The following is a 23,184-nucleotide window of genomic DNA, read 5'->3' as shown; positions in this document are numbered from 1 at the left end:
TGAAGCAAGTAATCCTGACAAAAGTTCTTATAAGGCATTACAGATTTGCAACTGCAGCTTTCGAGTTAAGCAATTCCCTTGGAGCAAGAGATGAATATCTGGTTGCGCTAACATTTGAAAAACTTTCAAGACTGAGCCTTCATGATACATATGGTGCAAATTATATTCTGCTAACACTAAAATTTGCACAACTTTGCAGCTTTTAATTAGAACAGACTATAAATGTATTACTTACCAACTATTCTCTATTCAATAGTTTTATGTTGGTATGTATTTATGTATATTTATCTTTAATCGCCCTAATACATCATAGTTGGGACTTGGGAACCTTATTTGAGGCATTGGTGTAAGAACGAAGAAAACTGAAGTGATGAAAATGTCAAGAAATCTAATCATCTTAAACATATGGAATGAAAAATATAAGCTAAGGTAATGTAAAATCTTTGCTAGCTGCTTCAAATAGGGCCAACATCTAATGTTTAAACCTGCAATTGTTACTTCAGAATGCACAAGATTGTGAGCCTGTTGAGCGTAATTTTACATTCATTGGGAATTAAACCAGTCACGATTAAACATGTTCAGAGCGCGCTTCTGGAGTTAATGGATCCTCTCTTTAAAAACATCCTCACCAAAAAAAAATATTAAAGAAAAAAAATGTAGATATATGAAGTGATGCAAAACTGATGAGGCGATGAAAGTACAATAAACTACAATGAATTTTCTAAAGAGGTAGTAAGAAAATTATTGTAAACATTTTATTTTCGCCATGTATTTGAGACATTTAATCCAAGTTATGATACATTGTCCTGAATAGATTTTCAAGAAAACCATTCTAATATTATTCTTTTTTTTCCTAACCTGAAAAGGCAATGAATTATTTGGATATCATAGAGGAAGGTTTTTTAGCAGATTTGATTCCAATGACTTGCCAAATAGCAAGAACATAAAGCATAAACCAATAGAAGCGGCCCACGACATCTCAAAAACAGGATAATGCTTGAAATATTCCAAAAGAATTATTAGCATATAATTAAGAACTGCTGTATAAATAGCAGTTTTTTGTGAAGAAGTAAATAATAAGGCATTCAGGAATAACAATAGAGAGGAATAACAGGGCATTACTCCTTTGGCAGAAAAAAAAAAAGCAGAACAAAACGCGTCTTTCTGCCAAGGGAGACTTGCCCTGCCATTCAATTGTTCTATCGCTTAACAATCTATTTAGGCATATGAAATCGGATCACATACTTCTTCCTCCATTAAAATTCATTTTTCTTTTCTTTTGTTTTTATTGGTTAGCTTTTGCAGGAAAATTTCCAAGGACTATATTGTGCATGACACTTCAGTAAGACAATTACAGAAATTAGTGTGCTTGCACAAATTAAGCAAGGTAAGTTGCTACTTACATTATTTTTCCGTAATACAGTAATACCTCTCTTTCATTACATACCTAAAAATGATTGAATTGCAGCACATCGAAGCATAGCAAATGGTTCGACCAGACACATTTATGAACTCTGAACTTTATCATAAGCATTGAAGATGGTTTGGCCAGACACAATTTAAGTACTCTTTTAGCTCGTGCAAATGTTCAATGTATAACTGTCTGTAAGATATCTCCAAAAGCTCATTTACATTTTGTGTTCAAACAAATTTTTAATTTTTTGCTATAGTCATACAATTTGTTTAATCAATTAATCCTTAAAGCGCACCACATAAATTTGGCACCAAAAATTAGTCATGGATAATGTCATTAGCCTACATATTCCCTTCAACAAACCATTTCAATATACACGCGTTTGCTTCAAATGAATTTTTGTTGATTTTTACTCCAGAAATGTAAGAGCCTTAATTTTAAAATATTTAATACAAATATTTTATAGTATATGTTGTTACCTTAAACAAGTCATTATCACAAAAATAAAAATCAAATAATACAGTAAAATATAAAAACAATTCCTGCGAAATTTAACTTACGTAGTGAAGTGACATCAGTGAAGGTTCTGCTGCCTGTCCAACCAATCTGAGTCGACTGTAATTTTTTTTTTTTTTTTTTTTTTTTGAGGCAAATTAAAATGTTTTTTTTAGTAATAGTACATTGTCTTCTTTAATTTTGCATTTAATTTTTACCCTCTGTAAATAAAAATCATAAAATTCGAAAATTGAAAGTAAAAAAAAAAATTGAACATCTCCCGCGTTTTACCCGCGCGCCCTAAACAAGAAATATAAAAACTCTCCTTTTCCCTCCCACCTTCCCTTCTACCGCCATCCACAGTCCTTCTTACCTCTTCTCTCAATTGGTGGCCGGCACGACAACTCGGCTTCGGCGACAACAAACTAGACGTAGCACGATTGCAGCAAACATCATTCATCAACAAAGGTACATTTTCGATTTTTTTTTTTAAAAAAAAAATATTAATTATGTTTTAGTTTAAGTTCTTAAATAAAGATTTGGGTTATTGTAAATGTCTAAATGAATTTGAATTGATTGATTAACGTATCAAATAAAATTTCAGAATGAAGAGAACAAAAGAAAGAGATATTTCAAGTTTCTTCTCAAAGAGAATACATATAGATGCTTCTAGTCCAATTCCTCCTTCATGTACTGATTTGTCAATCTATACTTTACCTCAAAAATCTGAAGATTCTATTAGTAACATTCAAGATGGTAAAATTAATGAAGTTGGAGCTCATTCGAATTCTCGGATTGAGAAGGGAAGATTAAGTGAATCCGATGTTATAAATCTACAACAAGACCCCGGAAAAAGGAGAAAGATAATTGATTTTCATCCCGATGATAGAGATATAGTTCGGAGGGAATATATTCGAAGAAAGCCTTATCAGCCTGAAATGCATGACTTTCCTCAAAGACCTTTTGGGAACAAAATGCGTCGATTTAGCTCTAAATGGTTTGATAAGTATAAACCTTGGCTCGAGTATAGTGTTGAAAAGGATGCAGCGTTTTGTTTTGTTTGCTATTTGTTCAAGAAACATAGCGCGGTAGGAGGGGATGCTTTTGTTAACAAGGGGTTCAGATATTGGAACAGGGTTGATGCATTTGATAGACATGTTGGTGGACATACAAGTGCTCATAATCAAGCTTTGGTGGATCTCAATGAGTTTCGAAACCAAAAGGGTTCTATTTCAAGATATTGTGCAAACAATGAAATATCTATAAAAGACTAAAATGATGAATGATATATGTGTTTTGATGAATGTTATTATGTTTTTCAGGTGGCATGGCAGTGACATTTCTCAAATTTTCAACTAGTTTGTTTGGAAATTTTTCGAAGTGGCTTTGATATACAATTGTAAGAAATTGAAAATCGATTTTTGATTGAGGGTAAGGCGTTTAGGAAAGGATTACTGATTTGTATGTCTTGGCTTCAATGAGTTGCTTCTTTTGGCAGAAATTGATTTTGTTTGCTGAATTTTATGTTATGAATTTTAAAGTGTTGCTTTGTTTTATGTGAAGAATCAACTTGAGAATTTAATTGATGATATGCTAATTATGAGAGATTATATATGGAAGTTGAAGAACCTTAAAAAGGTTTTGATAAAACTTCTCTAGAATAAAAGCATATAACATGAACCAAACCATATAAACAAAACAGTAGATAAGATTCATGGTAGTAAAATGTTACCATTACATTGATGGGTTGTAAATCAAGCGCCTTGGTCCTCGCTCAGTCGTTCTCTACGATACCTCCCGCACCAGCAACTAACAATGAATGTATCAGCACCCTGATCTTTGTTCTCGAAACTGCCAATCAATTCAACCGAAATTAGAGTTCAACAAAATATATCAACTTTCATGAATAATTCCAAAGTCACTAATTCAAACACTTATATTGCTGTACTATTCATCCAATTCTGAACAAATGGTACATAACATACTTTATGTTGTGATTTTTCAACTGCTGCTTTGTTCTGATTGTCCAAATTTGCCTTGTCAAGGTGATTGATGAAGTCAAATTGTCAATTGACATGAAAAAATTTGATTTTTGGAACTTGAAACTGATGAACCCTATTGAAATTCTAACATGTTTACGAATCTGCAATTTTTATTAATTTCAGATTGGTATGAAGATGTGAACGCAAAAAGATTAACACGCCTCTATAATTTACAATACCGGTCTTGGTTTGTGAATGTGAGTTTGATTAATAAACTTGAACAACGAGATGAGAATCATTACCTAACTAAATCAATTCCTAAGTTAAAAATAAAACTATACTGTTCAGAAGCTTACGGGAGTATAGCTCAAGATTGGGCAGAAAACTAGAAGGGCAAACTTCCTTAAGCACCAAGCGATCTGAGCTTCCTAGCTTACGCAATTGCTACATGCAGATCGCAATTCGAAACACAATACAATTAGAGAATGAGAAAGAAAAGCAAATTTCATTGCATATGACTGGTAAATATTCCTAATCTTGGCAGCAAGATACATGCCATATAAATATATACAGATAAATAAGTTCTGACAGTTACAAATATATACACTAAGCTAAATTTTCCTCTTCCCGCGTCTTCCAGAATCTAAGTCAACAAGCCGCGAGGATGAAGTTACGGGCATTGATGAGGCCAGACCAATAGATTCCGGGATGTCAAGATCAACCTTCATCGACGAACTTGCCATAGCACGTTTAGTATCAGAATTGAGCAGCTGGTGAACTTCAATTTTATCTTTGCTAATCTGCAATAGTAAAACAAGAGCGGATGAACCTTCAGCTTTTGCTTTAGTTAGCGAAGGCCAAAAAAATTAAATCTTTCCTAAGCAACATAATGAAAGCTTACCAGCTCAATATGGTGAATTGATGCATAAGCATCTGCAAGTCTTCTATGCAGATCATCTATCTTCTTTCTATGGTACTCTGAATTCTCCAATTCATTTCCCCTCTCTCCCAGCTCCTGATACAGTGCTGCAGTTGCACAAATTTGTTTGAAAAAAAAAATTAAAAAATAAGTACCTCATTTGGCTAGTGATATGTATGGTGTTTCAATTAGAGGTTGACAATTAATACACAACAGGTGTTTCAATCACCTACTGATATGTATGGTGTGGTGGTCCATAAAATGTTATACATCACCTACCATTCAACATCAATGAATTTGTTTAATTTAAAAACACATCAGAACCCCTAATGCAAGCTCAAAACAGTCCTATTTTTCTGTGTGCAGCTTATGTTTACTTGCTTTGGGTGGTACAGAGCAGTGTGACAATGCTAAAGTTCCAGCTATCACTGTGATCTTAAGCTTCAGCAGATTGGCAGAATGTGGCTTGACCAAGTGTACATATTATTAGTTAATAGCTTGTCTTTTTTGGCCTTAGCGCCATTTCTTGTATTCTACTTGGTTCATAATTAGAGCAAGCTTGGTCTCAGATGCATTCTATCATTTGTGAAAGTTAAATTTCAGGTGTCCAACTTTATTACACGTCTATAACAGTATAAGTGTGCTGAACTTAGAGAGATATTTTGTTCTTATTAAAGTGAGACTAAAGCTCTAGACAAACCTGAGAGAACCGATAGTACCCAGATCTGAGTTGGGATATCATTAAGTTTCTTCGCCAATGTCAAAGCAGACCTCAAAATTTCTCTAGCTTGTGCAGTGTCATGAAGAGCAAGGGCCAAACTTCCAAGAATTGTTAGATACTGCGAAACCAACTGAAGATTTCCCAGATTACTGTGAGTTATTTGCAATCCAGTAGCCAAACGTATCCTGCAGCATAGAAGCAAATTAGTGAAATTAACAAACCTCAAACAATTGCCAAAACCATATAAATTATAAAGCAGAATTGAATTCTTGTCTTTTTTATTCTCTGAGTCCCATATTTCTCTCTACCTTACCAAAATCCCACATAAGATAACGTACAAAGAGGTATTCTCATAAATAAGGTTCACAAAACGAAATAGAAAAGCTAAACGTCATTGCATGACAGCCACAAGAACGGCAATGTAAAATAGTAACTTTTCGCTAATTTTAGCCTGATCAAATGTTCAAGCTCGTCAGTCTTCACCTGCATCTCATCAATAGAAGTTTGAATGTAGTCCACCGTCCACATTTGTAACATATGTTAACAGCCCAGAAAGGTCTGAATCTTACCATTCCACTCATGTAAAATCTTCAACTCTACTCTGATCACTAATTACTACTCCCTCCGTCCCTTTTTTACATTCCGGCTTTCAAATTTTGGTATTCCAAAACTACATTCCTCCTTTCCTTTTTTAGTAAGTATTTTTTTATCAAATATCCCAAATTATCTCTTGTTTTCTGTTTTGTAATTAATGATCACTCTTACTTTCCTATTCTCACTCTTATTTTCCCCTTAAAAAAATTCAGAATCCTTGTGCCTAAATTTAGTTGAATATGATTGGTTTTTAATGTTCCACTAGGAGCATGTTATTGGTCCTTTTTTTTTTGCAAAGGATTGATGACATGGCATCATTAAATATTAATCTATCTTTGTTTTACTCAAAGTCATCATTAAATGTTTTGTACTTCCCATTGTGTTTTGTTTTATTGTTATTTGTGTTATTCTTAGTTCCTTAATTCCCGTGTAATTTTACAAACAGGAATGTAAAAAAGGGACGGATGGAGTATTTTACATAATTATCCACTTATCTTGATTGTATAATTCTCAATTTCTGCCCAGCCTAGTGTCTCCTATCTCTAGCCAAGCCACTTAAAGTCCACATTACATTGTCATGGATTCTCCACTGTAAACCATTGATCATATTTGAAACAATAATCCCCTACCTCCAAATAAGATTCACCATTCAAATCACCGATTACTGTATTTTGAACCTGTTTAAGAATTGGTTTACAATGAGGTAAGAGAGAAAAGACAGCCTATTTGAATAGGACCAATGCAATCTTCTCAAACCTCCCGCTCCCCCCCCCCCCACCCCCCCCCCCCCACCCCCCCCCCCCCCCCCCCCCCCCGCCAAAAAAAAAAAAAAAAAAAAACCAGCCCTCTCATAAATTATGGTTATCCTAAGGTTAGATAATTACTTCCCAATTCCATATGCATATTCCTCACAAAACACTTAGTACCCAAGGTCCAATCATCATGGTTATTGTAGGCCATTATAACACCATAATAAGCAGTCAAATAAAACAAAAAATCTCATAAAAAATTCCTGTCTAGATAGCAATGCCTCATCACTAACCAGTCGAAATCTCGCTGCAGCTACCTGTCCATGATTTCTAAAGGCTAGTCAAAATATTCTGTAAAGCCGTGGATGTGATGTGCTCATGTGCCAAAAAGTGTAAGAGCTGAGCTATATAAAATTGAAAAGTGCTCATTCTCATAAAAATATAGCTATTCAAATGAAATTTAAAACGTAACCCACAATATTTGATGTGGCTGTAGCAATCCAATTCAAGCAAAAGATAGATCAAGATTCTAAATGCATACCGTGCCTCCTGAAGATTGTGCTGCTTCATCAACAGAAGACCATAACCAAACAGAACACTTGTTTTCTCTCGTGCTCCAATGAAAGAATCCATCACCCTATAGACAGGCCCTATTAAATCAAGAGCCTGCCAGGAAACAAAATTAATAAAGGTGGAGTATTTTATGCACAATGTATACAAATCACCTATGTCTCTTTCTATTAAAAAATAAAATAAACTCTATCTATGCCATGACAAAATTAATTACCTGTGAAGAAGATTCTGCATCACCATTACATATGTAAGAGACAGCTGCATACACTTGACACATAGCTTGAATTGACTTGCTCTCTGTCATCTGCAAATGATTTCAGAGTCAGGAGCACATAAAAAGCAATCTCTCTTTTGTTGTTCCAATAACAAAAAAGACTAAGCTTATGTATATCATGACTAAATATCTACCAAAAACCAAAATTATTATACAAAAGTATATACCTTTGCTGCTTCAACAAAATGGAAAGCCGCCTCATTGAAGCAGCCAACTGAGTGTGCATATTGTCCTCTTAGCATCTCAATAATGCTCTCACAAGCCTGTAAGATTGTTGGAAAACGAATGTACCAATTTCTCATCTGCACCAAAGCCTGTAAAGGCATACGAATAAAAAGAAGCAGAATAAGCGTTCAGACATTTAAACATATAATAATAGGCAATATCTGGACTCAGATTAGACTTGTCATCCTCATCAAGGACAACCATGTTCATATAACAAACTACAATACATGCCTAACCTCTCCATACAAAGCAGTCGGCCAATGCAATTTCAATGTAACTAAAATAAGTTGCAGGTAATGCAAATTTACAATTGACATGAAAATCACTTGAAAAGCAAAACCTGGTCTAAATTTCTAACTAGATAGCTGTTAAGAGCGGTGGAAGTTTATATTACAATTTCAAAGAAAGCATGCATCTCAGCAAGCTGAAATGAGGCTGCACTTGTACCCAAGCCAACCTATCCCTATTTGTAGGTGTGACACTCACAAAAGTTACATATATTGATAAATTGCAATAGTGCATGCTCAGGATTTGAAGAAAAAAAAAAAACAGGGTCAAGAAAGCTGAACATAAACATAATTCAGCCTAACAATATGCTAGCTTTTGTTCAAAGCTGAAAAAATGATACACACAGCTACACTTTATAATAAAAATTAGATCAATAAAACAGAAGAGGTATTAGAAGAGGGGGACCAGATGATCAGCATCATCAAGAAATACAGGGAAAAATAAATATTAAAGAAATAAAATATAAATGAAAAATAAATAAATAAAAAATAAATAAATAAATAAAAAGCCCTCTAATCCAAGTTAAAGGGTGAATGAGACACAACAAGCTCAAATTCTACCAGTGTAAGTCTAGGAAGAAGCCAAATACACCACTTGATCCCATAATTTAAAAGACATTCAATCAGAAGACAAATCATGAAAAAAAATACAGTACTAATTCCGTTCCTATGTGTTCTTAATACTTTCGCCACAAGTCCGTTCCTTAAAGTTCTTTACACTTTCACTTCATTCCATTTTTGGCACACACCATATAATACCTTACCTCTCTTACCCAAAATATTTACACTTACACTCACTTACTTATCCGATTACTATCCAGTCACCACATCAACACCATCTCTCCAATTGCATAAATTGCTGTGATTAAAAATTTCAAGAATAAAATAGGAATGGAGGTAGTAAACAAATAAAAGCAACTAAAAAGCAAAAAGCAGTTCGCCACAAAGTTTTGCAGCCCTTTTCACAACACTCATACAGGTGGACATCAAATTACAAAAACAGAGAGTGAAGCAACCCAGTTATTAACATCAGGAAATCCCTGCCATGTACATGCTCACAACAAAGAAACAAGTTGATCCCCATCTCACAGTTAGCAGAAAACAAAAACTTCCTAGCTGAATGATCTTAACTATTGTATATGACATCCTTTGAAAAGCTTTCCAGCACACCCTCTCATCTGCCTCCCCTCGGCTGCCTTCCCACAGTAAGCAGCTAAGCACATACATAAATCATACTACTCTCAACTGAGTTGTGCCATATGTTAGTATCACTAGTAATTCAAAGATGGACAGTCCACTTCATAGAATATTTGTTCTACAAGAAAGGCTCTAAAAGTTAACCTGAAAATCTAACAAGGCGAGTGTTTAGGAATCGAGTTGTTTCAGAACTATCGCTGGTTGATGTTTTTGGTGTTTCTTTTCATAACTCTTTGTATAACACTTTTAAATGACTCAACATCCAGATAGCATCTCCTTCTCATTTCTTTTTTAGAAATTAAAGGTTTTTGAGAGGATTAACTGCTTAGCATCTAGAAACAGTTTGCATTTACTTGCTCTTGAGAGCAATTATACCAGATGTACTTGCCTAATATGGTAAAATAAAGGACAAGTATATGGACATTGCAATTAAGTCATCTATTTGAGCAATAAACTGTTTCTAAAATGCACCTTCACAGAAGTCTTAAGTGAGTAAGGAATTTGGATGCCACAACCTCAGAAAATCAACCCATTCAAATCAATGGGGCTGAAATATCCTAATCATGGTAAACATATGTAAACTGATCTTGAATCTCAAGTCTCAAGATCATCCCCCCAAGATGTAAAGATTAATAAAAGTATTCACAAACTTCTCCAAATCAACCATCAACTCAAGTAAGAGATACCACCTCTCCCCTCCCCCTACAGCCTACTTATGAACTCCATGTTTATCCCCTTAATAAAATCCTGCGCAAATGACAAAACATCAACCAACTTGATAATAAATAGAAAGAGAAAGTAGAATCTTCATGACTCAAACCATAAGAAACCATTGACCATCTCCTCAAATGATTCCTACTCTACCCTACCTCCATATAGCACAAACAGGAAAAACAATCCCTACTCTACCCCTCTCCATATATAAAACATAATCATTCCTCTGTATCACCTCATAGAAAATATAACCAGAACAAACACCCTACCTTAAGAACTAGTCCCATTTTTCTCCACAAAATCCTTAGTACACAACATAACATATCTATTTATACATCCCAAAAAGTCTGGAAATATGTCATAAGACCACTTGGAGATGGGACTCATTGGTCTCCAATATTGAACAGATTCTTCTTGAGTTCATCAATACCAAAAATTAGCTTTACTCCTCAAAATTTAATATACAACTAAACTCACACTATGCTTTAAGATCTTGCAATTAAGAAATGCTTACATATGAAATGTAAACATTACATCTCGCAATTAAATGATGTTCAAAGTAAACCATCATATAAAATCCATTTATTAAAAAGTAAATATTAGATCTCGCAATTAAGAGTTGTTTACATATATGAAGACTTGGTATAAAGTATAAGATGTATAGTCAAAATCAAACCCATAACTTCAACTATATTTGCTCAACAAAAGGTAAAAATGAGCACCAAAATCCAAAATTGATATTATTCTTGCTAAATAATTGCAGCAAAATGGATACTGAAATTTTTACCAAAAACTGATGGATACTGAATTAAGTAGCCTCAAGTCCGAGTTGTTGGATAATGGAGTATCTTTTTAATTGACGAAAATTAGAGCAAGTGTGATTTGCTCACTATAGTGAATATTACCTCACAGGAGGAAGAAAATTCATTATATAGAACCATTTGTGCTTGTTTATCCTATCATGGGTATGATTTATTTTGCTTAGTAAATTTAAGTAGCTTAGAGTTTTAAACAAAGAAGATCCTGCAAAGCAAAGAGAAGGTTTGATAAGAAAATTAAAAAAAGTGTGCGCAACACGCACAAAGGACGAAAAATGAGGGCCAATCATTTGAACTCTTAAAAGATATGGTTTTATAAGGTACTTTCTCACAAAATAGAAAATAAATAAACAAAAATATTATAAAAGTATTATCTCGCAATTTTAAGATTTAAAGGTGGGTCTTCACGAAGTTTCCTTTAAGTTTATTATTAAGTGAGAAATATCACACAAACTAAAATATCATATAGTTTATCTTTTAATACCTCCGTTTTCCTAAGTTCTACCCACCTACTATTCACAAGGTCAAAGTATTAAAATTTGACCGCATCTAATTGTGTATATATTATAAAAAAAAAAAATTTTAAAAACAAAAAATCTTAATAAAAAAAAATACAAAACACACACCAAAAAAAAAAAAAAAAAAAAAAAAAAAAAAAAAAAAAAAACATTATCAAGTTTGATCTTTATTAGATTCGTATTGTTATGAATTTTCAAAATATCACCTTTGTATAATTTTTACTAATGCACAATCAACGAAATTAATGATCAAAATATTACATTGGAGACCCCGTCAAATGCAAGTAACACTTAGCAAAACGGAGGTAATAATTAATGTAATTAATTTTAAAAATTAGGATCTTTTACTAAATTAGCTAGTTCAGCAATAGTGTTTGCTAATAAGGCTATTTACATATTTTAATACCAACATTAGCTAAAATATTGAATTGAGGCATATTTACATCAAACCACAACAAAAAAAAAAATTCCTTTTTTGTTTTCCTTGAGAACCAGCCAATATTTTATTTTTAGTTAATTTTTTATGCTTAGTATTACAACCAAATTACAGACTCTTCATAGCCGTTCTCATCACTCTCTTTACACTCTATCTAATTCTGTATTATTTCATCTAATAATTCTAAATTTCAAATTGTTTTATATTGTTCACTAATGACAGCTAGTTTTCAAATCAAACCCAATTTCATTTAATATTGGTCTCGCAATTGCAAATTAATATGACATTAACAGAATGGGATTTTATGAATGTATCTAATATATTTTTTTCCAGTATTTAAAAATGTTCCTTAAAATTTTGCTCAAAATAGACGTAGGATCTTACTTTGGAACCACAATTTGAAAAATGGCAGACTGGCTATAGTGCAAAAGTAGAAACTACGGCGTGGTTTTTTTTTTTTAATTATTATTATTAAATCTTGATTGATGTTGAAATTATTGCACTGTTTTAATGCTTTGGTAATATCATTCAGAGCTTTGTACTTTTGGTAATTGAAAGTTTGATTAACTTATCGAGGTCTTGGACTTTGACCAAAATATATAGAAAATAGAATTTCTTAAGGATGTGTCTTGTTGTAACTTAGCATATATAAAGAACATAGTAGTCATATGCACAACCTAGTGATGCACTTAAATAGGTTTGGAGGGAGTAGTACATACTTTAAAGACATAGGTAAGAAATGTTGTGGGTTGTCTTTAAAAAAAATAAAAATGAACCTACGAAGAGAAAAACAAACCTAGATTGGTTCATAAGAAAAGTAAAAAAAAAAAAAAAGAATAACTGTGGTATATGCCTCCAACTTAAGGCTTTGGTTAGTTTCAATATTAGAATTTATAAGTAGCCATTATGGGATATAATTTTGTTAAACTAGCCACTTTAGTAGAGAGTTCCCAAAAATTATGGATGCACTTTTTCATTTATGGAATTAAAGTTATAAGTCCTTGGGGGAAAGAAATAAAGAAATTGTAGATACTATAGCAAGATAAGTGGGATAATTGACTGAAAAACAGTTCAGAAAAAACTCAAAAAAGAGAAAAAGAAATGATAAGTTAGACATATTTAACTGCGAAAGTAGATTTTTTTGGCTAAATGGAAAAACCTTCTGGTAATTGAAAGATATGATTTTAAATCAGTACTAATCAAATAGTCTCCTAGAATTCTGGCTAAATGGAACACTGTTATCTGTGATAAAACTCAGCTACCTAACATTGGAATGGAAAGATTCAAAATCAACAAATGAATTACTGATTGCCTCATATCGAGTTGAGGTACTGTAGAAGAAAAACTACAATATTAAATCCAATTATCAGCAGAGATTTTTTTAGAATGGGAACTGACAAGCCTACCTACACATTTTAATTCAAAAAATTTACATTCAAAAGAGCTGAACATCCAAAAGAGTATTTCCTACCCAATCAGGTTTAATTGTGTGCTTTACCATCAGCAAAGTCCAATTTATAGAACAAAACAGAAAAATGGGCAAAGGTAAAAGAAATCTGGAGCAATAAGATAAGCATAACAGGGGAAATCTCCTTTGTGCATATAGGAAGCTAACAACCCACCTCTTGAGCTTCAACAAAATCAGCTCGTGTGAGATCCACTGCCACCTTATTTTCAAGAAATTGCATCAACAGCATCAGATAGACACCAGCCATCCAAATAGCGGAGTGTTGAAGATCTACTTCTGTAAAAAAGGATAAAGCTACATTCATTTTGGTAATACTTCTGATAAATCATTTTATTTAACCAGACTAAAGGTAATAGAGACAGCTCCACCATGGCTTGCAAAGAGATAGGTCATAAAACTATACTTCCTCCATTTCCTTCTAGTTGACACATTTCTTTAGGCACATTGGGAAATGCATTGTTTCAAATATCAATATCTTCAATTATTAATAGGAAAATCTTATTTTAAAAAATAAAATTGACATTTGTAAAATATACATGGAGATGTATCTAGTAGGAACCCACATAAATATTTTTTTCTTCTGTATAAATCATAAATGATATTAGAGTAACTAACGTGAATAATGCCCAAAGTCAAAATGTGTCAACTAATAAGAAATGAAGGAAGCGGTATCTAAAGAAGGGTTTGTCCTGAATCAAAGATTAAAAAAATTAATAATAATAAAAAAAAAATTAAAAATAAAAAATTAAAAAAAAAAAAAAAAAAAAGGCACTAAAACTAAAATTAACGACTTAAAAATTTAATAATTATAAATTAACAAAACATTATATGAACATAGATTGAATCCAATATTTTAAAAATTATTAAAAAAATAATAAAAAAATAAAAAAAAAATAAAAAAAAAATAAAAAAAAGATTATGAAGGGAAAAAAAATAATAAATCATTAGAATAGAGATTCCATTGAAGTGGTTCTTAATAAAATTTCTAAACTTTGGTATTAAAAAAGGTTGTGAGCCTTAGTGCGCTTAGGTGCATCTAACAAGACCACTATTTCTTTGTGCCTCAGTGCCTAGGCTTAATGCACTGTCTAATCTTTATATGTTCCTTTCATTTCCCCTCTAATGTTTTCAAGGTAAGATGACAGTTAAAATTTCAACTGAAATCACTACACCCAAGTCATACACAGGTTTTTATTTGTTTAAATGCTTTAGGTTACTATTAACACAATTCAGTTATTGGTTTTTTTGGCCAATAATTCAGATTTTATTTCAGAGATTAATCCAACTTACCTCTTACACCATCTGTGATTCCCAGCCTTAATAGTTCAACTGCAGGAAAATACATGTGAAGCATCCAGTCAGAGAATAGTCTATTAATACTACAAATTGTACAAAGTCAATCGAATCAAACATGATGCTTTTGCTACTACTTACATGTCACAATCCTAGCTAAGAGGGTAATATAGTGAACCACTCCTGTAAAATATTAAGTGTCTCATGTCTAACATGCAAAAATACTTAGGGAAAGCTTCACAAGACATCTTAGGAAAAAATTATTAAAGATATGAATTTTTTTTTCCACTTACCACTAAAGGAGTGGGATGTTTTAATAGGTACTCCCTCCGTTCCTTATTGTTTGCCCCATTTGGAATTTTCATTGAGGAGTAAATAAGAACCTTTGATGTAAAAACATATTCATGTCTCAAGTGGGATCTTGTTTGATTATTCTCCATATGTAGTAGAGTATTGTAGAATCAAATATCAAATTTGTATAATTTTTTACAACGCTTGGTTAAAGATATTGATGTTTAAAGATGTGCACGGGAGATTGTGCAAAAAGACAAATGGGATAGGCAAAAAGGAGTGGAGAGAGTACAATAATTAATATAGACAGGCAGCATAGTGACAAGATGACCAATGAAACTAAGAACTAAATTTTTGACAATAAGAAACCTGAAGACGCAATTAAATAAAAAAAAAAAATTAAAAACAACCAACCTTGGATAATTTGAATTCCAGATTGAATCCGCTTTGCACACTCCTTAAATTGTCCTTTTGGGCGCCCAAAAATTACAACCATAAGGTCCACCAAAGCATAAACTGCATTCTTGGGCAACCACTCCCCATCAATAGGATATGGTGCCAGCTCGAGCTTGTCAGCAGATAGCCTCCTCTCATAATCAACACCAGCAGAATCAGTATAACCTTGTGGAATTGAATGATGTGGTTATAGTCCTGAGCTGCTGCTGAAGATGAGCACGTTTCTCAATCAGTAGTGAGCAATCCCTCTGCTTCATAGCAGGCTCGGAGAGAGAGTGGTTCAAAGCGTTGAGTTCACTGGTTAGTTTACGAACATGCTCTGTTTGCTGCAAGTCAGCCTTCATAGCAGCATCAAGCTTGTCAATGTGTTGAGCAACATTCTTGTAGTCGCATATACGAAACCGATAGAAAATGTGCAGTAGCTCATTATAAAAAAGCAAACCAAGACATTGCTGTGTCTGCAAAGAAGTGGCAAAATCAAGATGGGCACACAAAGCAGGTCATCAGCTTCACATTAAGAAAATTTTAATTATCAATGAACAAAGTTCTAATAAGAAATTGATGACAAAGGAAAACACAAATTGCAAAATAAACCGAACGACTTATTCAGCTAAATATATCAAATTAAAAGAGGCCAGAAGTGCAGCAGTAAAAACAATCATCCTTATTTGTACTCGTACTTCTCAAGGATTAGCAATTAACAAGGAGAGATGGAACAATAAGGTGTGGCCAATAGGTCCTAAAGCTCTAGAAACAAATCGAGTTTTGATTCTAGAAAAAGACATCCGATATATCATTCATTGCAATCCTATTCCACTCTCCCCCCCCCCCCCCCCTTCCTTGCCAGAGCTATTTCCATATGAATATAAAATTCAAGAAAGATGACCAAGTTGAGAAACCAAAGAAAAAGTTTAACTAGACTCAAACTAAGCACAACCACAAGAGAAAGAAATCACAGCAAATCAGTAAATGCTGCCAATGCTCACACCAACTTTAGGTCCCTCATTACCTCATTCTCCCACTTCTCTGGTGTGTCCCATAAAATATTCCAGAATCCGTAGAAGCAACCAGATACTCAAATTTTCAATCATATCCTTACATGTAGCAAAATCTCTAAGCACTCCATCTATAGTGGAGTCAGGAGGGTTGATGCAGGAATGTCACCCAAAATTCTGGAATTAGGTTCATTTAGTTCTTGGATGCCCAAAGAATTTCAAATCTAATGTTTTGCCCAAATTCTTTGATGTTCTTAAGGCACTTGGATAAAAAAAAAAAAAAAATTGAAATATAACTAGTAATTACAGAATCCCAACCCACATCCCACACCCCAACCTCTTCTCTCAAGTCAAGAGAGAGAGAGTATTTCCCAAATAGCATATTTGGATTTGAATTTCCATAATTCAGATTTAACAGTTGATTGTTATAATTCCGAAGAAACTCTTGTATCCAAACACTGCCTAAGAGAGTTTGATAGTCAAATTTAGATGTAAAATCCAAATCAAAAAGAGCCTAAGATCTAAAATTTGAAGCATCAAATAACAAATAGAGTAAGTGTTTGTGCACAACGAAGTATTTGACCTTTCCAAGTGAATAAACATTTACCATCTATTACTAATCACCAAATCCCAAGAACGAGTATGTGGGATATGTTATACCCCATGTAATTGAAATGCATATTTCCCTACAAGATACATATTTCTTACTAGTACGAAGTTTGTAACATGGGACATATAGTCACCCAGGGGAAATATGAGAAGTTTGAACAGCCTCTTCTTTAAAGCAGCGATAATTCCGGTGTGAGAAGCAAACTACAAACTCCCTCTAGCATTACAGATCAAAAGGCTCCTGGAACCTGATAGAGTATCCACTATCATGTACTTTCCCCATCTCAAATTAAACTTTCAATTCAGCTTCAGTGTACATATTATAAAACTAACAGGGGATGGGCAAATTCACGATTGAAGGTGTAGGTATTGTGAGAGAGAAAAAAGGTAAGTGGATTTCCCATTAAAGGTAAGTGGAAATTAAATTGTGATGGACCAAATTGGTTAAGTAGAAGACAAAATTGGCGAGCCATACATGAAAGCATGAGTAGTGAGTGTGACCATGGTTTTAAATTTTGATGTGGTCACAGTTGTGACAGCATCCACACACCACTAGCCAATGTCAATGGTCAGTGACAATCACGGCCTATAGTGATTGCAGTAAGATCATTAAACTTTACAATGCGGTTGAGATACGATGATACATCAAAGATTTGATTCTCAGGTAATCACATGTTTGAATTAATACTGAGGCAACTTTTTTTTTTTTAAAAGCTACTCTTGGTTTGAGTCTCACTAAAAACACAGTCAAATCCTTCTTCTCAAGGGCAGTTTAAATCCAAATCAAACAATTCACCAATTTGTGAGTTGCATTTTAAAATCTTGAAATCGAACACAAGGAGTAAGATTTTGTTTACATTTTAGAATGAAGCTTTATGGTAACACCGAGATTGATGACAATTGAGTGATTGAAAAATCACAGATCCAAGACCAAGAATTACGTTGCCTGATAGCAGTACTTATGAATAGTGAGAACTGAGAAGACTCAGAATTACTTGCTTTGCACTGCATTGTAAGGAGTAGCTAACTAGTTACCACAAAAAGGGAATCTTATGATATCTGTAAGGGAGAGGTGGAAATGGAATGAAACAATAATGAAGGAGATAACCAAATGCTTACTTTTGATAAGGTGGTTTATCTTGTTGGGTGAGACTGAGAGAAAGAAAGGATGAAGGTAACCCTGGTACTAATGGCATTTCTTGATCGTTTCTCTGAGGGACAGTTGAATCAGGGACTCATAAATGCTGCCAGATCAAATGAGCCAATAACTTGAACACTTTCAATCTGTTAGAAACTTAGAAAGAAAAGAAATTATCCCAGCCAAATTCTATACACTTGATAATTACTCAAGGCCACCTCCTGTACATTTTCTGAATGTGTTGTGTTAATTAAGAGGAAGGAGCTCCACTAATAAGAAGCTAATTATTCTTCTTTTCATCCATTAATCAAAAGAGAAGAAAGGTCACAGTATTTTTTTTAAGCAAGCCACATAGAGCTGTAAAGGTGATTCTGAGCATGAACTATTTAGTAAAACAGCACAGAGAATACACTACCATAACAAGCTAGAAGGCGACAACAAACACAAATACCTATCTAAACATCAAGGCACAGAAATATTACTCATACAAAGCCTTTAAGCCCCTTTCTAGCTAAAGAGAAACAAATCAATGCTTTAACACAACGGTCAGCTTGATTGGCTTGGTGCATGAATATAGAACAGTGTAACTTTATGACAAAAAAAAGGTAGCAGGAATTCTAGGTAATCACACTAAATAAGCAATAGAAAAGATTCATCCAGCAGCCCTGCACTTTTGTGACAACGAAATGTTAAAATACCTTATTCGACTCAAAGGAGTTCCACACCTCATCGCATTTTGCTAGAGCCCGTTCCACCATGTCCACATCATCCCATTGCATCAAGTGGACATGAAGTTTCGATGTCGCGAAAAACATCTGACCACCACAAAAAAAAATTAAGAAGGAAAATACTAAACAAGTTATTGGATGAAGAATATGGTACACATAATCTATCATCATAGGATCTACCATATAGGTCAAGGAAAACAAGAATGTCAACATATTTTGTTAGCTGTGAATAAGCATAAAGGGATAACAACAACAACAAAAAGCATTAGTCCCAAAATGATTTAAGGTCGGCTAACATGAATCATCATAAGGAACTGCATGATATAAAGAAAAGGGCATAACAGGATAATCATTTGAAAAAGGTGAGTAAAGTGAGAAAAGGAAGAGCATCCAAGAAAAATTAAGGGAGCTTTACAAGAGAGCCAAGAATAAGATTTAAGAACTTCTCAAGGAGTGTTTAAAAAAAAAAAGCATAAAGTGATCATTGATTAAAAATAAAATAAAGAAAAATAAAAATAAAAAAAAATAGAAGATTCACATATTCAATGATAAGTTTCAAGTAGATGGTAAGCTGTAGAGGGGCAATGGTTCAAAAGAAAGATTCAAGAACTGAAATATGAAAGATGAGGTAGTTGCATTTCATAAAATATTTATTTAAGAATCATAGAAAATCTGAAGGCATAAACCAAAAGTTAAAAAACAGTTAACTTCAAGCCACATCATATAGGACGCCTATTAAGAAGATTACTTACACATCAACCAAACATAATGATAAGATAAAGATAGATAGGGATCCAGAAACTGGACTTGAGAATACTTGAATCCTAATTCCTACATTAAGGTACAAACAACAAAGGCAAACAGAGTTTAACTTGGTTAAATACTCAAAATCCTGGAAAGCTATAGAAGTTAAGAACTACAACAAGTCTAATAATTCTTGAGGCTGTGAGTTGATACAGACAAAAGGATAAAGACCTTCTATTTAAAAGCTATTACCTAAATTCCACAGATGATGATCACCCAAACAAATAGATAGGACAAAAGATGCTTTAACGGATACATGGAGTAAGCTGAAAGTTATGAGCAATAGTTCATCACTTTATCCACACACCTCTAAATCCTTATTAGGGCTTGTTTGTTTTGATAATCCAACAGACATGGCATAATTACCTACACCGCATCTTTACTCACCATTGTCAGCGTCATCCTCTCAAGCTCACTAGTCACAACACCATATTATTTAACAATCTCAAAGCCTAGTCAAGATGTCTATTTAGTTTTCGACACAAGCCCATACCAAAACCTTAAACAATGGAGCCATTTACTAAAAGTCATTCCTGCTTAGATACTCACAATCACTTCCCTTGATGTTATCAATACCATCAAGACTTCTATTATTACAGACAATGTGCAAACACCTCGATTATACCATTGATATTCTCCCCATACCATGAGCAAAGGGCTGTTATTCTAGGTCTGTCAGAGACACTCCAGAAAATTATGAGAGATGTACTTGTAACGATGCTGAAAGAGGACTAGGATTCCAGTTATAAAAAGCATTGATATATGTATCCAATCATAAAGGATGGCATCCCTAAAACATGGTTTTAGTACACATTAGCCACCAAATACATATAATTAACACCCTAAATAAAGCGTACTGCTATCACCAGACACATAAGCAGCAAAGGGATCTTAGATTACACATTTGAACAAAATCAGGGAACATAAGGCTTATTGCAGATCCAGAAACATTTATAAAGGGGGAAAAATCATATGAAACACAATATTGGTATTGCCACCACTTATATCATCACATTTCAGTGATCTCACCACTTATATCACCACTCATATCATCACATCTCAGTGATCTCACACTTCACCTAATGTAACAAATTACAAAGTTACAATCAACACCAAGTCTCATAGCCAGCACTCAGTTGAAAACTAACCTGCAATTCAGAATAACATAATTCAGCAGCACAGCTGTATCCTTGTTCAAGAGTAGCAAGGGAATTTTGATAGTCGCCTTCTATAATCAAAGCAGTAGAAAGCTGTGAACTGAAATTGCAATACCATAACTTTGCTGCAAAACTTCAACCAAACAATATGTATCAGTCCAAAACCTGTCATAATCACCAAGAATTAAAGTTCTTTACTCTTTAGCAACATAATTCAATCTATCCCATGATTTTGAAACCAAATGCAATTCAAGTAACCAACCAAATGAGTATACGCATCGCAATTTCAAGAAAAATCTTAAAAGTATACAGTAAGTAGTGATGTTTACAAAAGGAGATCAATTGAACCCATGATTTAAGCCTCATAACAACCTAAAATTTCATTCTTGAAAATAACTAAACGAGCATACCCATCACAAATTCAACAAAAATCTCTTAATCATTCAACACAATTACAAGGGAATTCAATCTAACCCACGATTTCAGCATCATAACCACCTAAATTTTCATTCTTAAAAACAACAAAATGAGCATACCCATTGCGAATTCGACAAAAACCTCTTAATCATTCAACACAATTACTGATTATTAGCAACAAGGGAATTCAATCTAACCCGTGATTTCAGCATCATAACTACCTACATTTTCATTCTTAAAATCAATAAAATGAGCATACCCATCACGAATTCGACAAAAACCTCTTAATCATTCAACACAATTACTGACTATTAGCAACAAGGGAATTCAATTTAACCCATGAACTCCCCAAAAACAGCAACAACATAAATCATCATAAAATCCCAAAAAAGAGCATACCCATCACCGAGCGACTTCGTAAGCTCCAAACCCTTGTTCAAAATCTGCTTCTGAGATGGTATCGCCCCAACTAGATGATAACATTGACTCAACAAACTATACGCCCTACATTTCAATTCGAAACACGAAGGAATCGACTTCAACAACAATTGCTGCAAAAAATGAAGATAAAATTACGAAATGAAAAACCCCTTTTCAGGAAATAGAAAGAAGAGAGAGATGAACAAACATACAGAACGTTCAAGGTGAGATTTGGCATAATTGACATTGTGAGAATGGCGCAACAAAAGGGTGGCGATTCGAAGACGAGTTTTGACCTCGATTATTGGGAGGAATGAAACTGGGCTTTGGCAAATTGCTTCTAAACATTTGATTGCCTTAGCAAATTCACCTTTTAGCTCATGATAATCTGCTAATCCCCATAAACCTTCTGCTAGTGTATCCATGGAAGTTCTTCTCTGTAATGGTGTGCTTCAATTTTGACTGTTTGTTTGTGTTGTAGACTTGAAGTAGTGAGTGAAAATTCAATTGGGTTTCAATTAGATGCCAAGGGGTGTGTTAGTGTTTAGGCTTATTTAAGGGTACAAATATACTACGTATGAATTGTTATTTGACTATTTTGACGTCAAAATATTACTTATAACTAGGGGTGTCATTCGGTTAAACAGTTCGGGTTTGGGTTGGGTTTATCAGTTTCGGGTTATAACGGGTCGATTTGGGTCGGTTTTGAAAATTATCGGGCCAGTTCGGTTTGGTTTTTTTAATTGCAGTTTCTATTCGGATCGGGTCCTTATCGGGTCGGGTTCTAGTCGGTTCGGGTCATAATCAATTTGGGTTGAACTGGGTCGGTTTGAAAACGGGTTTAGCCCATTTAATGTGGGTTTCGGTTAAAAACAGTTCGGGTCTTAATCAGGACGGGTCGTAATTGGTTCGGGTCATAATCAGTTTGGGTTTAACTGGGTCGGTTCGAAAATGGGTTTCGGTTCAAAATAGATCGGGTGAAATCGGGTCCAACCATTATTGTTTCGGTTATAATCGGTTTAGATTGAACTTGGTTGGTTTGAAAACGAGTTTACCCAATTTGAAACGGGTTTCTAATCAAAATCATATCGGGTTAAAATTGAGTCGGATGATTATCGAGTCGAATTAGTCAGATAATGGGTAGGAACGAGTCATGTTATAATCAAGTCAAGTCATAAATAAGTTGGGTTTATCGAGTAGTGGGTTGAAACAGATTAGATCATAAACATATTGGGTAACAGGTTGTAAATGACTCAGTCATAACGGGTTACGGGTTTTAAATGGTTTGGTCATAACGGGCTACGGGTCGTAAACGGTTCGGTCACAACGGGTTACGGATTATAACCGGTTCGGTCACAACGGGTTACGGGTTGGAACGATTTAGGTTTATCGGATTTTTATCGGGTTTTAACGGTTTTCGGTTTAAAACGGGTCGGGTTACTATCGGGTTTAAACGTAATCGGTTTGGGTTGCTTTCAGTTTCGGGTTGTAA

General features: G+C 34.0%; 1 protein-coding gene, 1 long non-coding RNA gene and 1 pseudogene across 3 annotated transcripts; 2 read left to right on the top strand and 1 right to left on the bottom strand.

Annotated features, from left to right (window-relative positions):
- Positions 1–1,156: 1,156 nt before the first annotated feature.
- LOC145635069 (uncharacterized) lies at positions 1,157–1,708 on the top strand. Its single transcript, XR_014113769.1, has 2 exons — positions 1,157–1,387; positions 1,469–1,708. It is a non-coding gene; the product is annotated as an uncharacterized LOC145635069 (long non-coding RNA).
- Positions 1,709–2,229: 521 nt separating this feature from the next.
- LOC145635068 (uncharacterized) lies at positions 2,230–3,401 on the top strand. The gene is made up of 2 exons (XM_081686361.1): positions 2,230–2,377; positions 2,514–3,401. The coding sequence occupies exon 2, from the start codon at positions 2,515–2,517 to the stop codon at positions 3,181–3,183; it is 669 nt and encodes a 222-aa protein (XP_081542487.1). The 5' UTR covers positions 2,230–2,377; position 2,514; the 3' UTR covers positions 3,184–3,401.
- A 781-nt stretch (positions 3,402–4,182) lies between these two features.
- On the bottom strand, positions 4,183–22,205 carry LOC145635067 (sister chromatid cohesion protein SCC4-like; annotated as a pseudogene). The gene is made up of 13 exons (XR_014113768.1): positions 21,905–22,205; positions 21,672–21,823; positions 20,847–20,988; positions 18,865–18,981; positions 15,383–15,882; positions 14,675–14,713; positions 13,539–13,660; positions 7,889–8,035; positions 7,662–7,751; positions 7,416–7,540; positions 5,511–5,716; positions 4,793–4,917; positions 4,183–4,691 (listed from the first exon to the last, which is right to left on the bottom strand). The product of XR_014113768.1 is annotated as a sister chromatid cohesion protein SCC4-like (transcript).
- Between the last annotated feature and the right edge of the window lie 979 nt (positions 22,206–23,184).

Source organism: Chenopodium album, chromosome 6 (genome assembly GCF_948465745.1).
Source record: "Chenopodium album chromosome 6, dcCheAlbu1.1, whole genome shotgun sequence".
NCBI classification, from domain to species: domain Eukaryota; kingdom Viridiplantae; phylum Streptophyta; class Magnoliopsida; order Caryophyllales; family Amaranthaceae; genus Chenopodium; species Chenopodium album.
Note: the sequence above shows the minus strand (reverse complement) of the source record. Positions and strands in the feature narration are given on the sequence as shown.